The sequence below is a fragment of the Dendrobium catenatum genome, unplaced genomic scaffold (genome assembly GCF_001605985.2).
Source record: "Dendrobium catenatum unplaced genomic scaffold, ASM160598v2 fragScaff_scaffold_1056, whole genome shotgun sequence".
Taxonomy (NCBI): domain Eukaryota; kingdom Viridiplantae; phylum Streptophyta; class Magnoliopsida; order Asparagales; family Orchidaceae; genus Dendrobium; species Dendrobium catenatum.
This window is the reverse complement of record NW_021319518.1, coordinates 3,279,992-3,295,415: the sequence shown is the minus strand read 5'-3', so window position 1 is coordinate 3,295,415 and position 15,424 is coordinate 3,279,992. Positions and strand designations below refer to the sequence as shown.

General features: G+C 38.5%; 1 protein-coding gene across 1 annotated transcript; it reads right to left on the bottom strand.

The window, feature by feature from the left end:
* Nucleotides 1-961: 961 nt before the first annotated feature.
* On the bottom strand, nucleotides 962-13,313 carry LOC110108828 (glutamyl-tRNA(Gln) amidotransferase subunit A, chloroplastic/mitochondrial). Its single transcript, XM_020839649.2, has 10 exons — nucleotides 12,694-13,313; nucleotides 5,217-5,528; nucleotides 4,195-4,374; nucleotides 4,019-4,113; nucleotides 3,815-3,890; nucleotides 3,649-3,726; nucleotides 3,350-3,443; nucleotides 3,232-3,281; nucleotides 1,793-1,906; nucleotides 962-1,265 (listed from the first exon to the last, which is right to left on the bottom strand). The coding sequence occupies exons 1-10, from the start codon at nucleotides 13,255-13,257 to the stop codon at nucleotides 1,182-1,184; spliced, it is 1,647 nt and encodes a 548-aa protein (XP_020695308.1). The 5' UTR covers nucleotides 13,258-13,313; the 3' UTR covers nucleotides 962-1,181.
* Nucleotides 13,314-15,424: the final 2,111 nt, after the last annotated feature.

Here is a 15,424-nt window from a genome sequence, read left to right as displayed (position 1 = left end):
AGTATTTTCCTATTTTTGTTGGATTACATCAAGGATCAGCCTTAAGCCCATATCGTTTTGCTTTAATCATGGTTGTTCTCTCTAAAAATTTGCAAGAGGTACCCGTGTATGCTTTTTGCTCATGATATTCTTCCTGTCGGTAAGATTAAAGAGGGAGTTGAAAGTAAATTTGAATTATAAAGATCTATCTTAGAGTCTAAAGATTTTCATTTGAGTAGATCTAAAATTGAATATATGGAGCATAATTTTAATAATAAAATATTTAGATGAAGGATTTTGATTTTGGGCAATCAAGTCATTAATAAGAATACATATTTTAAATATCTTGGGTCTATTTTTCAGACTGATGGTAAAATAGACGGAGATATTATTAATAGAATTTTAATTCGCTGGCTAAAGTAGAGGAATGCATCCGGCTTAATATTTAGAAAATTCCCCTTCAAACTTAAAAGGAAAATTTTGTAAGATTGTCATGAGACCTACAATGCTTTATGATGCAAAATATTGATCATTAAAAGAGAAGCATAATATTAAATTAAGCGTGGCAGAGATGAAATGGATGAGTGGCTTTACCCTTTTAGAGACTTTATATGAAATGAGCATATACTTGAAAAGATTGAAATAACTCCAATGAAAAATAAGATTATAGAGAGTCGACTTAAATGATTTAAGCACATAAAATAGCGGCCTACTGATGACTCGGTTAAAAAAGTAGATGTATTAAATTTGACTTATTTTAAGAAAGGTAGAGATAGACCTAAAAAGACTTGATTAGAGAATATTAGAAATGATTTTTTTTAATTAAATTTAAATGGAAATTTAACTCTTAACATAATACAATGGAGAAAAATGATTCGTGTAGCTGATCCCACATAGTGGGATAAATGCTTGATGTTGTTGTTAGCATTGTAATAGATTATCCATTTGAATACTTGAATGAAACTATTAAACACAAAAGACAAACACAGATAACATCAATATTTAATATTGATAAATTACTCCTAATGAAAGCCATTGTGGCTTTTACCAAAATATACATGCTAGTACAGAGATTAGTATACACTGTAAGTACAAATAATATCTAAAAATGGAAGAAAAAAAATTCAATTCTCAACAAGATTAGCATTCAAAGGAATCCCTTCCCAATCCCAAAGGATCAGCACCATTAATTTTCAAGAGCTCTAATTTGCTCCATACAGTGGTGGAACAAATCTGCAGTTCTGAAGCGTTTGCTCAAATATATGGCCAACCCTCAACAATGTATCCTGGTCAACATGTAGGACTATCAGGCAAATGTATGGTCCAAGCATAAATAGCAGCTTGCCATTTAGGCTTCGTTTGGGACGACTTTCTTGTTGCTTCTTAAATTAACTTTCTAGTTCAATTATTTAATTTTTTATACTAGAAAGTTGCTTTAAGAAGCGACAAAAAAGCCGTTCTAAAAGAAGCCTTAATATCATCATAGAATGATAATCAATGAAGGAAAAGCATATAGTTTAAGGCTTCGTTTGAGACGTTTTTTAATGCTTCTTAAAGCAGCTTTCTAATTTAATTTTTTGTACTAAAAAATTGCTTTAAGAAACAGTAAGAAAACCGTCCCAAACGGAGCCTAAATGAGATGCAGCTAGATATATCAAATAGTTGAGGGGAGAGTCCCAAAATTTTCAGAGTTAGGATAAACAGGTTGCTTTCTTTTCCATTTGCAGGGATTGCTAAATGAGAATGCAACTAAGATTTTGTTTGAGATGACTTTTTTACTGCTTCTTAAAGCAGCTTTAAAAATCTCTCTTACCTCACAAAAGGCTGCAGCAATTATCTGAAGTCCAACAGGAAGACCAGCTGGTCCACCGTCAACAAATCCGCAGGGAACAACGAGGGCTGGGAGCCCAGCCAAGTTGACATTAACCTGCACAAAAAAAAAGCTTATATTACTGGTCAATTACAGTATCTGACTTTAATAACATTGAGCGTGACTATTTTTTAGCCTTCAATTATATTTTTTTCTATTTCTTCTATGCGAATGTTCAGGATTAATCAACAGGAAATGAAGTTGCCGCAAAACAATCAAAATTTGTGAAAAAAAAAAAAAATTTTCCCAGTTATTTTGCGGAACTATGAGACAGAATTCACCACCCCCATCATTATTATCATTAGCTTCATACCAACTGGAGGCAAAGACATAACTTTTCATGTTTTGCATAACAAATAATACTACAACAACAACAACATCAGGTTTTTGTCCCACTACATAGGGTCGGCTACATAAATCCTTTTTCGCCATTGTGTCTGATTAAAAGTCAAATTCTTATTTAAATCTAATAAAGAAAGATCATTTCTAATATTTTCTAATCAAGTCTTTCTAGGTCTATCTCTATCTTTCTTAACATAAGTTAAATCTAATGCCTCAACTTTCCTAACAGAAAGGGTGTCGTCTAATCTTACGTGACTTTCTATCCAACAGGGAGCATCATCGAACTATTCTGACTTCCAATCGAACAAGGAACGAAGGCGAAGAAACTTTGAGTGAATCGTTCGAAACTCTACCTTACATGTCCTCACTTCCAATCTAACAGAAAGGGCGTCGTCGAACTTACATAACTTTGGATCCAAAAGGGAACATTGCCGCATTGTTCTCACTTCCGATCAAACAAGCAATGTTGTCAACAAAGGCGAAGAAGCTCTTAGCAAATCATTCAAAACTGGGTGAGGGTGTATGCCTTGCGGGAGGCCAACTGGGTGAGGGTGAACCAAGGTTTAAAGGTTAGGTTTAAGCCTTTTTTTTTTTTTTTTTACTTGTTCTATTGAGGCCAACGACTCACGTATATGAGGCGAGACGTGCCTTGAGGCGCCTCAGACAATTCAAGGCGTAAGCCTTGCGGGAGCTGCTAGAGGTGTCCGCCTCGATTCGTTCCGAGCGTGAATTGCGTTGAGGCGCACCTTCAGCAATTTTAAACAGTACGTCATTAATCCACCATATTCAAAAGTTTCGGTTTTCATCAATCCCTCATGTGGCTGTCAATTGAAAATCTCTCTAATGGACGGAACGAAAAAGAAATAGAAACCAAAGTAGCGTTGAACCACCATTTGAAGCAAAATTGATGCGAATAATTCAATTCAATAAAATTCTTCTCAAGCAACTCCTTGAAGATTAAATAATACGTTGCAACTTTCAACTAAAATACCAAATCCAACAAAGGAAAGCTATTTGAATGGATGATTTGATTCACATACAGTCATGATGTCGCCAGCATACATTGCAAGAGGATTGTTGGTCTTTTCACCTGTGAATAAAATGACATAAGTTCAATAGGAGACTCTATAGGTCAAATGGTATATGAAAGAGGAATACCTATCTTATAAGCAGCTGATGGAGCTGCAGGTGAAATGAGTATGTCATTGTCATTCATTGCATCCCTGAAACACTTTTGAATCAATGTTCTTACCTGCAGGACAGCAAATCAGATTTGTTTTGATCTTTATTTCTCTCAAAAATGACTCATGCAAAGATAGCTAAGGCTTCGTTTCGTACGATTTTTTTACTACTTATTAAACCAACATTCAAGTATAAATATTTTAACTTTTGTACTAAAAAGTTGTTTTAAGAAGCAGAAAGAAAATCGTCCCAAACGAAGCCTAAATCAATCCAACCTGCTGTGCTCGTTTATAGTAAGCATCATAGTACCCCGCTGAAAGTGCATATGTTCCCATTAAGATTCTCATTTTGACCTAAATAAACAATACTCATATGACCTCTTAAGAAAACTTTGTGAACCATGTCAATGTCTCATAAAAAAAGAAAATATAATTCTCACACCTCGTCACCAAAACCATTGGCTCTCGAATGACCATAAATAGAACTTAGTTCTCCATTCCCAACCTGGTTTCCATACCTGAGATCAGGAAATCAACAATCTACAAGTAAAATGCTTGCGAGAGTGACCAGAAAGCTGTTCACAATGAACAAAAAGAAGCTGATTTTATCTGTGATTATTACAATAAAAAGATAGGAAGCTATCACCTTAAACCATCGTAGCGTGATAAATTAGAAGAAGCCTCTGATGAAGCCAATATATAGTAAGCAGGTAGACCCAGAGAAAATGAAGGCAGTGATATCTACAATTGATATCTACAATTTCATTGTGTGGTAGCTTCTAACACATTAAAAGAAGAAAAAAGAGTGTAGAGAAGCAAAACCTCATTTAGAACACATCCTAAATGCTCCAAATGTGAAGCAGCAGCCTGCACTGCTGAAACGACTCCTGCATCAACTCCTTCACCAATAGTTTCCCGAATCAGCCCAACTTTTAACCCCTTTAAAGGTTTTGAATCTAGATTATTTAATGAGACCAACTCATTTGCAAAGTCTGGCACATCCTGAAAAGCAGGGGAAAAGCTACAGATCTGGGTCAGAAATCCTTGTTCTGGTATCATAATAGAGTGATTTCAAATAGTGGTATCATTACAACTGACAAGAAGGTCATCATAAATTAACTTTTGCAACAAGTTGATTTAATAAGAAACCTCCAGAAACACAAATTAAAAAGAAAGCACCTAAATCCACTGTTAATCAACTATGATTTTCACTTTATTTCAATAATATTAATTAATTGAGCCATAAAAAGACATGATGAAAGGAAGTTTACCAAAATCAGCCACATATATTGTTCTTTATTATGCATCCTCTTTTTTTGGTTAGTTCAACGTAGCTGATGCAAGAATGTTAGTAGACAATAGAGAAAATGGTGATGGACTAAGGCTTCATTTGGTTCTTCCTCTCCTTTTGTAAAAGGTAGCTTTAGAAACATTGATTAAGGGAATGAAGTTTTTCTAACGGTGAAGTAAATATCAAAAATCTTCTCAAAACAGTTGAAAATTGAAGTTCCCTAAAAAGCATTTATGTAGAAACGTCCCATCCAAACATCGACAAAAAAATAATTTCTCAGTTTCTAAATAGAAAAGGTAAAAAAAACGTCGAAACAAACGAAGCTTAAATTGGGAAACTTCAAGTTATCATCAGAGGTAGAAATACAAAACTTGGCCCATATGTTCAAAGGTACAAACACAAAGCTGGGCCAAGGATAAATGCATAAAGAACATTTCTTTACATCTCAGCACCACATCAGCCAGAATGAGGACTTCAAGCAGCATTATAGCGTAGAAATAAGAAGCCCAAATATTTCAAAAAAGAGATGGAAGAAGCAAATTAATATCCTCACCCGCTTGCTACTTGTAGAATCTAATCTGTCATGACCTGAAATCACATTAAGAAGAATTGCAACATCAGCAATAGAAGAACCAAAGCACCCAATTACGTCGAGTGATGAGGCATATGCCATGAGCCCAAACCGAGAAACTCGACCATATGTTGGTTTCATTCCAACAACACCACAGAAAGATGCTGGCTGCCTTACACTACCCCCAGTGTCACTTCCCAAAGACACCACACATTGCCTAGCTGAAACAGCAGCAGCTGAACCCCCTGATGAACCTCCAGGAACCCGTGATAGATCCCAGGGATTTGCAGTGACCTATAAATACATCACCATAGTAAAACTGCATTATGTTCAAAATTCCTCCAAGCTATAAAAATACTGTAGAAATTGAGACATAATAACCAAGAATATTCAAAGATAAGAAAACTAAAAGACACCTCTAACAATTATCTAACATTGATTATGACACTTAACAGATTGCAAATATTGTCATGTCCACAATTCTTCCGTGCATTCATAACTAAGCAATCCATCGCAATCAAGCAATCTGGTTAGCCAAATGACACTGCGAAATAGAGAGATCTGACAAACACAATAAATATATATCACTTCATATCAAAATTTCTTGCTCTGAATCCCCATCGGATAACAGCACTACTAGATTTTTGCTTTTCTTGACAGTTAATTCAAACACCTTGTTTCACAGTGATTCTAACTAACATGATGTCAAGGAAGCATTAATCAATTCTGTAGACAATATGGATTCCGCCAAATGTCACAGCATACAGTATTTTTTGTATTTGTTCTCCAGCATCCAGCACTTTCACCCAGGAACTGAAAAATAAATGCAGATCCAAAACACCTTTTCCTTATAAACATCCATTGAATTGCACTAGAAAGATATATAACAGGAAAGAATTTGATCTATTTAATTGATTCTCTAAATACACATATAGAAACCTATAGATAGGGGTGTCAAAATGGGTATTCGGATTGGGTTTAGGTAGAAACAAGAATTGACATGGGTCCAATTCAATTGACCCAAACCCGACCCGCTAACCCAAAATACAACAATAGTTAGGGCACAAATGCGAGCGCGAAGGGGGTGCGGATGTGAGTCCGAAGGAGCGTGCGTGTGAGAGCAAGCGCGGCGTGCAGACACGGGAGCTGGTGCGGTGCGGTGCGATCACGGGAGCTGGCGCAGGTTCGAGTGCGGACACGAGTGCGAGCACAAGTGTGACCCCGGGTGCGGACCCTTGTGCGGGAGGCAGGAGGGCAAGCGCAGCTCGTTGCATGGGTTTGCGAGCATAGGAGCGGTGCGGATTGTGGACGGTCACGACTCGCGAGTGCGGATTCAGGTCATCTCAAATATATGAGAGATAGAGAGAGCTAAATTGTTATCCAATATAATGAAATAATCATCCCCTCCCCATAGACTTATTCATCTTCGCCGAACCACGTAAATCATCGTGTTCTTTATTTTGGTTGTATAATTATGTTGTTTTCCACTGTTTGCACAACAATTGGTATCAAAGCCCCCTTTTGGTAGTATTTATGACGGTGACTTGAATGACAGATCAATCAGTTCTTTTTGTTCATGTGCTTCGTCTAGGAGAAGGAAGAAAGTCGGATTGGTGTAGTTTCGACTATGTGAGATGGCTGCAATTTGGTGGAGACTATGAAATTCAGTGGAGCCATGAAAACATCCACCTCGACGGTGGAGAAGGCGTCAATTCATTAGGTGATTACACATCCCGTCAAAATTAATGTGACAAAATTTGACAGTAAAAGAAACCTTGGCATGTGGCAATGTGAGGTGATTGATGCGCTATGCTCTCTGAATCTGGAGGATGTTCTAGATACCGAGAAACGTCTTGAAGAGATGTCTGTGAGGAATTTGCTCAAGATGAATCGGAGTGTTTGTGGCTTGATAAAAAATTGTCTATCTCAGGAGATTAAGTATGGATTGATGATGAAGACTTCAACAGTGAAATTGTTGGAGATTTTGAAGAACAATTATCTAACAAAGAGCGTGGAGAATCGTCTCCATATGAAATGCAGGCTCTATATGTTTCAAATGAGACATGAGGTTATAATTGATAAGCATTTGAATGACTTCACAAAACTGTTGGCAAATTTTTTTAATTTGTATAAGGATGTTGGAGATGAAGACAAAGAACTCATCCTGTTGAATTCGCTCCTAGATGAGTACAAAAACTTCACGATGATACTCGTTCATGGGAATGATGGCTTGAACTATGGTGAGATGACTACTGCATTGTTAAATCATGAGTTCAAGATTCGGGACAAGGAATCTGCAAAGATGGATTCAGCTGAAGCTCTCACACTCCAAGGAAGATCTGAAAAGCAGAAGAATAAAAATGGCGGCAACAACAAGCAGGGCAAATCTCGTGGGCGCGGTCTTGGGAAAAATTAGTGTGCTTTCTATTTAGAGACTGACCATTGGAAGAAAGATTGCTTGAAGCTGAAGGAGAAGGGAAAATGGAGTTTCCAAAGAAGCAAAGACAAATCTTAGCGTGGAAGAGCATGACGAAGATTAGGATGTATTACTATTTACATTTTCTCAGAGTTTGTACTAATATGGTTCATGCTAGATTTTGAATACTGATGCTACATTGCTACATATTACATTTGTCCCACTAGAGATTAGTTTTGTACTTACAAGGAGCTTGATAGTGGTGTAGTGACCATGAAAAATAATCAAGCTTGTTGTATGGTTGGTATGGAGAGCATATTCATCAGAATACATGATGGTACTGTAAGAGAGCTAACTAATGTGAGACACATTCCACATATAAAGAAAAATTTGCTGTCTGTTGGTGCTTCAGAGACTAAGAGCTATAAGATAGTCATTAAGGCATTGAAGATATATCATGAAGCGATGGTTTTTCTGAAAGGAGTTCTTCAACACAACCTCTACTATCTTTAGGGAAGAACAACGATTGGAACGATTGATGTTGTTGATGATTCTTCTAATGCCACTACATTGTGGCATATGCGACTAGCTCATGTTAGATAGGTTTTTCTTATGGCTTTAATAAAGCAAAGATTGATCAAAGAAGCAAGCACCTGCAAGCTCGATTTCTATGAACATTGTGTGTTTGGCAAGAAGACATGAGTATCCTTTTTGTACTATCCACAATACAAAGGGTATCTTGGAGTATGTTCACACAAATATTTGGGGCCCGACGAAGACAGCATCATTCGGCGGGCGGCGATACTTTGTCTCTTTTATTGATAATTATTCTAGATACATATGGGTGTACATCATGAAGCGCAAGAGAGAGGTACTAAAGATTTTCATGACTTAGAAGAAGTGAATTAAGACTCATACTGGTAAAAGGATATGGTGTATCAGATCAAACAATGGGGGCGAATACACTTCAGCTGCATTCTTACAAAAGTGCCAGAGATCTGGGATAGAGCACCACTTCACTATTAGAGAGACACCACAGCAGAACGGGATGATAGAGAGGATGAATCGAACTTTAGTGGAGAAAGTTCGATGTATGTTATCTAATGCTAGGTTGGAGAGAGTCTATTGGGCAATGGCGATAGACTATGCATGTCAATTGGTAACCATTTGACTTATGCATTTATTAGGACGAAGACCCCAAAGAATGTGGTCAGGACATCCTACTAGAGATTATGAGCACTTGAGACTGTTTGGGTGTTGACCTGCTATGCCGTGCAAAAAAAAAAGTCGAAATAAAATCTTACTTGTCCGGCTCCTGCCATCCCACGACGTTCGCACGTCGTCGCCGCAATCAAAGTCGCATCCTCGCACGTCGTCTACACGACTCGATCGAGTCGTTAAATGGCAGAGGAAACGAAGCCGCTCGGCTCCCTTAGGGACTCTCTCTTTCTCCCGCTCTTACCTCTCTCGCCTTCTCTCCTCCCAGTAGGATCGGAAGTCACGACATTAAGGTTGGAAGCAACAATCGGAAGCAAAGAACGGAAGCTCGCCTGCTGTGATCGTAACTTTCTCCCTTGTGACGCTTCTTTGACTCCTCCCGTGGCCGATCGCGACTTCGCCCCTTGCACGACTGTCCCTCCCCGTCGGATTGGAAGTTAGGACACTTTGATCGGAAGCGGACGGGAGCTCCGTGTACTATGAAGATCGGAAGTTGCGACATTTTAATCGGGTGCAAGAACGGGAGCTGCCGGCTGTGAGGGTAACTTTCTCCCTTTGCTGTTCGACATCGCTCCTCCGATCGACTTCCCTCGTTCGACGACATTCCCGTCATTAGTTCTGTACTTACAAGGAGCTTGATAGTGGTGTAGTGACCATGAAAAATAATCAAGCTTGTTGTATGGATGGTATGGAGAGCATATTCATCAGAATACATGATGGTACTATAAGAGAGCTAACTAATGTGAGACACATTCCACATATAAAGAAAAATTTGTTGTTTGTTGGTGATGATTCTTCTAATGTAAGGCATTGAAGATATATCATGAAGCGATGGTTTTTCTGAAAGGAGTTCTTCAACACAACCTCTACTATCTTTAGGGAAGAACAACGATTGGAACGACTGATGTTGCTGATGATTCTTCTAATGTCACTACATTGTGGCATATGCGACTAGCTCATGTTAGATAGGTTTTTCTTATGGCTTTAATAAAGCAAGGATTGATCAAAGAAGCAAGCACCTGCAAGCTCGATTTCTATGAACATTGTGTGTTTGGCAAGAAGACATGAGTATCCTTTTTGTACTATCCACAATACAAAGGGTATCTTGGAGTATGTTCACACAAATATTTGGGGCCCGACGAAAACAGCATCATTCGGCGGGCGGCGATACTTTGTCTCTTTTATTGATAATTATTCTAGATATATATGGGTGTACATCATGAAGCGCAAGAGAGAGGTACTAAAGATTTTTAGGACTTAGAAGAAGTGAATTAAGACTCATGCTGGTAAAAGGATATGGTGTATCAGATCAAACAATGGGGGCGAATACATTTCAGCTGTATTCTTACAAAAGTGCCAGAGATCTAGGATAGAGCACAACTTCACTATTAGAGAGACACCACAGCAAAACGGGATGATAGAGAGGATGAATCGAACTTTAGTAGAGAAAGTTCGATGTATGTTATCTAATGCTGGTTTGGATAGAGTCTATTGGGCTATGGCGATAGACTATGCATGTCAATTGGTAACCATTTGACTTGTGCATTTATTGGGAAGAAGACCCCAAAGAATGTGGTCAGGACATCCTACTAGAGATTATGAGCACTTGAGAGTGTTTGGGTGTCCAACTTACTATCATGTTTAGAATGATAAACTGCAATCACGTGCAAAAAAGTGATTTTTATTGGCTTTAGGTGTGGATTAAAGGGCTTCAAACTCTATGATCCAATAGAGAAGAATGTTCTCATTAGCAGGGATGTTATATTTGACGAGGTGAGCATGCTGAAACCTCGAGACTCCAAGCAAATGGAGAGTTCTACTGAGACCACAAATGCACTGCAGAAGTTGGAGTATGATGCAACTCCATTTGTTCCACAGAAGCCAATTATTTCTACCAGGTACCTGATTCAGTTACATATCAAGAGGTAAAAGATGATGTTGAGGATGAGATTCCTGCTCAAGAAACTAGGCGCCAAAATGTCCCAATATTAGTTTGATTAAGGGATCACATTGCATTTGCACTTTCAGCCACGGAGGCTAAAGTTCCTAGTCATTATAAGGAAGGAGTGGACATTCCTAATGGTGATCCTTGGAAGAAGGCTATGGATAAAGAGATGTAGTCTCTTCAGAAGAATGCTATTTGGAAGTTGATGAAACTTTCTCCATGAAGAAAAGCCATTAGGTGCAAATAGGTATTCTCATGGAGCTAATGTGCAGTATAAGGCTAGGTTGATGGCAAAAGGTTGGAGCAATGAGAAAGGATTTCTTATGATGAGGTATTCTCCCCAGTGGTTAAGCATCTCTCGACTAATGGTCACTTGGCACTTATAACACACCATGGTTTGATTTTGGAGCAGCTCGATCCAGACATTGCACAAGCAATTGATGTTGTGAGTAGCTTCATACATGATCCAGTATGGAGTCACAGCAAGATGTGAAGAGTATCTTGAATGGTACAGTTGATATAGGTTTGGGATTGGATGGTCAGTCACCACGATAGTGGTGTAGGACTCCTGACTAATTGTCCACTTGTTTTAAAGAACTACGCTCAGCTTGATCCCTTGGGAGGGAGTACGTACGCAATCATCTGGATGCATTCAGCTAATATTGAAGTTTGGTTTGTCATATTTTCGCTATCTAAGGTTAAAGATGAGGTGGAGATTGTTAATTTGAAAATTTTTCCAAATCTATATTAGCCTTGATTTGGAAGGCTTTGATAGCTCATTGTATAATTGATTAAGGAGTTGATTATTTTTCTAATGAAGTTGATTTGATTAGGGATTAGATTAGGAAATTTTTCCTTATTGGCTTCGCCTCAAATCCATAAATTGAGAATTTGAGGGCTATTGTAGGTATATGAGAGCTAGAGAGAGCTAAATTATAATCCCTATTGTTATCCAATATAGTGAAATTATCATCCCTCCCCGTAGACATAGGCATATTTGTCAAACCACATAAATCACCGTGTGCTTTGTTTTTGTTGTGTGATTTATGGTTTGCTTCCGTTGTGTATTGCACAACAGAAATTTAATTCCAACACAACTAATCCTCTTCTTCACCCAAATAAATTTGACTTCAACCATTTATCCCAATATCTTTTCTTTTATCTGGATTTGCCTTTAGAATAATTGGCAAATGCAACAATGTAGTTCCTCCTGTCATAATTGTTTGAAGGACTTTACATTGTTAGCGAGCATGGCTTATAATTTTTAGTTTCTTTTCCGTATCCTGCTCAAGTATTGTAGCCGCCTCTTTTTTTTTCCCTCGTCCATTTGGCACTGCAACAATCCCTTTTTTTACTTTATCTGTTCAATCACTTCTTTTTGTGAATTCTAACTTTTCCAATCCTAGTCCAATTAGGCCATTTTTTCGCCATCCAATATATCACAGCCTCAACGGAAATTTTGAGTTTTGGGCTTTATTCTGAAAACCAAGCAACCCTATGAGCCATTTGAAAAATCTATAAATAACAAACCGAGGCATGTAATAGATCAACTTCGATTCAATAATTTTTTATTCCACTTTCAATTTCGGAGTCTACTGGATGAGAGATTCCTTCTAAATGCAGTGCAAGTGTGATGAACAATCTGCAAGGGAAATTATCTCCTTTTACATTGGCAGGAGACCTAAACCTTTTTCACTGGTGATCTATTTCCCTTTTTTCCTCGCTCCAAATATCTCGTCATTCACTTTGCAAGAATTCTTGATTATAATCAAATTCAATATAAATAGCCTTCCAATGAATAATGCAATTCTATATTTGATTTTGACCATTTATTGTAAAAACCGGATAAGCATAAAATCCAAACTATTAAGTTTGTAAACCTGAAATCCAGAACCCTCGGTACTGCTCCCCATTCCAAACTCGTCCAGGTTCGTTTTCCCCACAACAATCGCTCCAGCCTCCCTAAGCCTCCTCACCGCAGTGGCATCAAACGCTGGCCTATAACCCTTCAGAATTTTCGATCCGCCTGTCGAAGGCATGTCGACTGTGCAGATGTTGTCTTTCACACCAACAAGAACACCGGCCAGTGGCGGCAGCTCCCTTCCAGCGGCGACCATTCGGTCCACCTCTTCGGCTTCTTTCATTGCAGACTCCGAGACATGAAGAAAGCTCCGGATTTGCGGCTCCACCTTATGGAGGCGGTCCAGATACTCGCCGGCGATGTCTGATGCTGTTCTCCGTCGAGAGAGAAGAGAGTCTCGGATAGAGAGGATCTCCGAGGACGGTACCCCGGAGGCGACGGTATTGCTGGGAGGAGAGGAGAGGGTGGCTGAGGCGGTGTCCGCACCATGGAGGAGTTGACGCGGGCTCGTCGACCGTGATGAGGGAAGAGCGAGGCGACGAGCAGGGAGGATGAGGCGAGGGTTGGGAATCAGAAAAGACATGCTTTTGATTTATCTCGCTTAGTGAAGTCGCGACTCGTGGTAAGCGGCTTTGGAATGCAGTCCGCGGATTTGGGTTCGCTTAAACTAAAAAAATTTATAAAAAAACTACTTTAAAAAAATAATAAGAAAACTGTAACTATGAAATCTTAATTTTATAATATATAAATCTTAGCCATTAAGATTTTGTAGAAAATTAAATGATAAATTTAAGAGAAAATAATATGTGAAAAACATTATTATTAAAATATAATTATGTGAATTAATCGAAGGCAAAAATTCTCATTTCAACACCTTTATCTAAAATATTTAGAAAATGTATTATATTAGGACGAATTTTTAAGAAGGAGCTTGTTGAATATGTTTGAGTAGCAATAGAGGCACGTTAGTCTCAAATTTTAAAACGAAGCAAACTAGCAGAACAAAATGATGCATTCATTAGAATGTGACAAACGATTTGGTGTGTTGAGAATGCGCTGAATGATTGGCACATTCCACCGATCGCCTGATCAGATCTGCAAAACATGGGGGAGAAAGAAAAATGCCTTGTTTTCACAAATTTTGAGCGGGAATAAAGCAATTGTGTCCATTTTTTTGTTGTCATGTGTGAATGTGTTTATTTATTTATTTACTTACATACATACTATTTTATATTACTCTATTTACACATCTAATACATAAAACTTTGAAATTACATATATACCACTTTATATTATTTTAATATCAAATATGTCACCCATATTTTGTTCTCATCACGGATATATTTCATTCATACCACTCATATTTGATATGAAAGTGAATTATCATTGATGTGTATGTAATATTAAAGTTTTAAGTATTAGATATTTAAATAGAGCAGTATATAGTGGTATGTATGTAAATACTTTTTTTTTAAACTTTTGAGTTGACTATATAAATTTGTTGTGCTGTGAAAATTGCGAATGAAGTGGCTAGGTCCATTCTCTCCTTGAGGAGTGAGGTTTCCTAGGTCATTGAGTAGTTATAAGTTTAATTTTTTGCATAACATCATTTTAATTGATATATCCTCAAAAAATCATCTTGATCAGGCACGAATCTCAAGGCAAAATCAAGCCAAAAATTTTAAAAATTAAATTTGGGATCACCTGAACTCCGATTTCAATAAACTTATAGTCAAACTGAGTGTCTCGAAAATACAAACCCAACAACACCAAAATCGACTCAATCCGAGCCCAAATGAGTCCAAATCAAGGACCTGAAGTGCTATTGGAAAGTTCAAACCACAATTTGGATTATCAAACGATTTCTGAACATGACGAATCCAACAAACCCAAGATCGTTGAATTATGACATCATTAAGACCTTCAAATGTCTCATGAACGGTTCACGAATAAGGGATTCAATATCGGACGTCCATCCGAACCACTCCACCTTTACCTCTGATCTCTCACCTATTTACGGGTCATGCCACTCAAGAAAACTATAACTAGACCTCTCATTTCTTTTGAGAGGGGGTCCAAGCAAGGAGAAGAAGGAAGGACCCAAAAAGAAGCAAGATAAGAGAAGAAGTGTAGGAGGGAAGAAACTCCTCCTCGACCACCGTCGTCGGAATTATGCCCAAGTGACGCTGGAATTCTGCCCGACTTCCAAATGATGCCGGAATTCCGCCCGACTTTTCAAGTGACGTCAGAATTCCGCCTGACTTCCAAGTGACGCAGGAATTCCGCCTGATCTCCAAGTGACGCCGGAATTTTTCCCGACCTCCAAGTGAAGCCGGAATTCCGCCTTACCTCCAAGTGACGCCGAAGTTTCACCCGAACTCCAAGTGACACCGGAGTTCTACCTGAATACCATCTAATGCCTGAGTTCTCCTCGGGCACCAACTAACGTCAGACTTCTACTCGACGTTGGACTTCCGCTCGTCACCAAGTTTCTACCCGACGTCGAACTTCTGTCTGTTGTCAGACTTTCGTCGGACATCTATCCGATGCTGGATTTCTATCAAGTGCTCGGTGTTTAGCTGACGCCATCCTTCTGACCTTCGTCGCTCGTCGACTACGGTCCTTCTGACTTACATCGCCTACCGACTACAATCCTTTCGACCTACATCGCTAGCCGACTACGATCCTTCTGACTTACGTTGCCCACCGACTACAGTCTTTCAGACCAAACAAACACATCAGCAGTGATT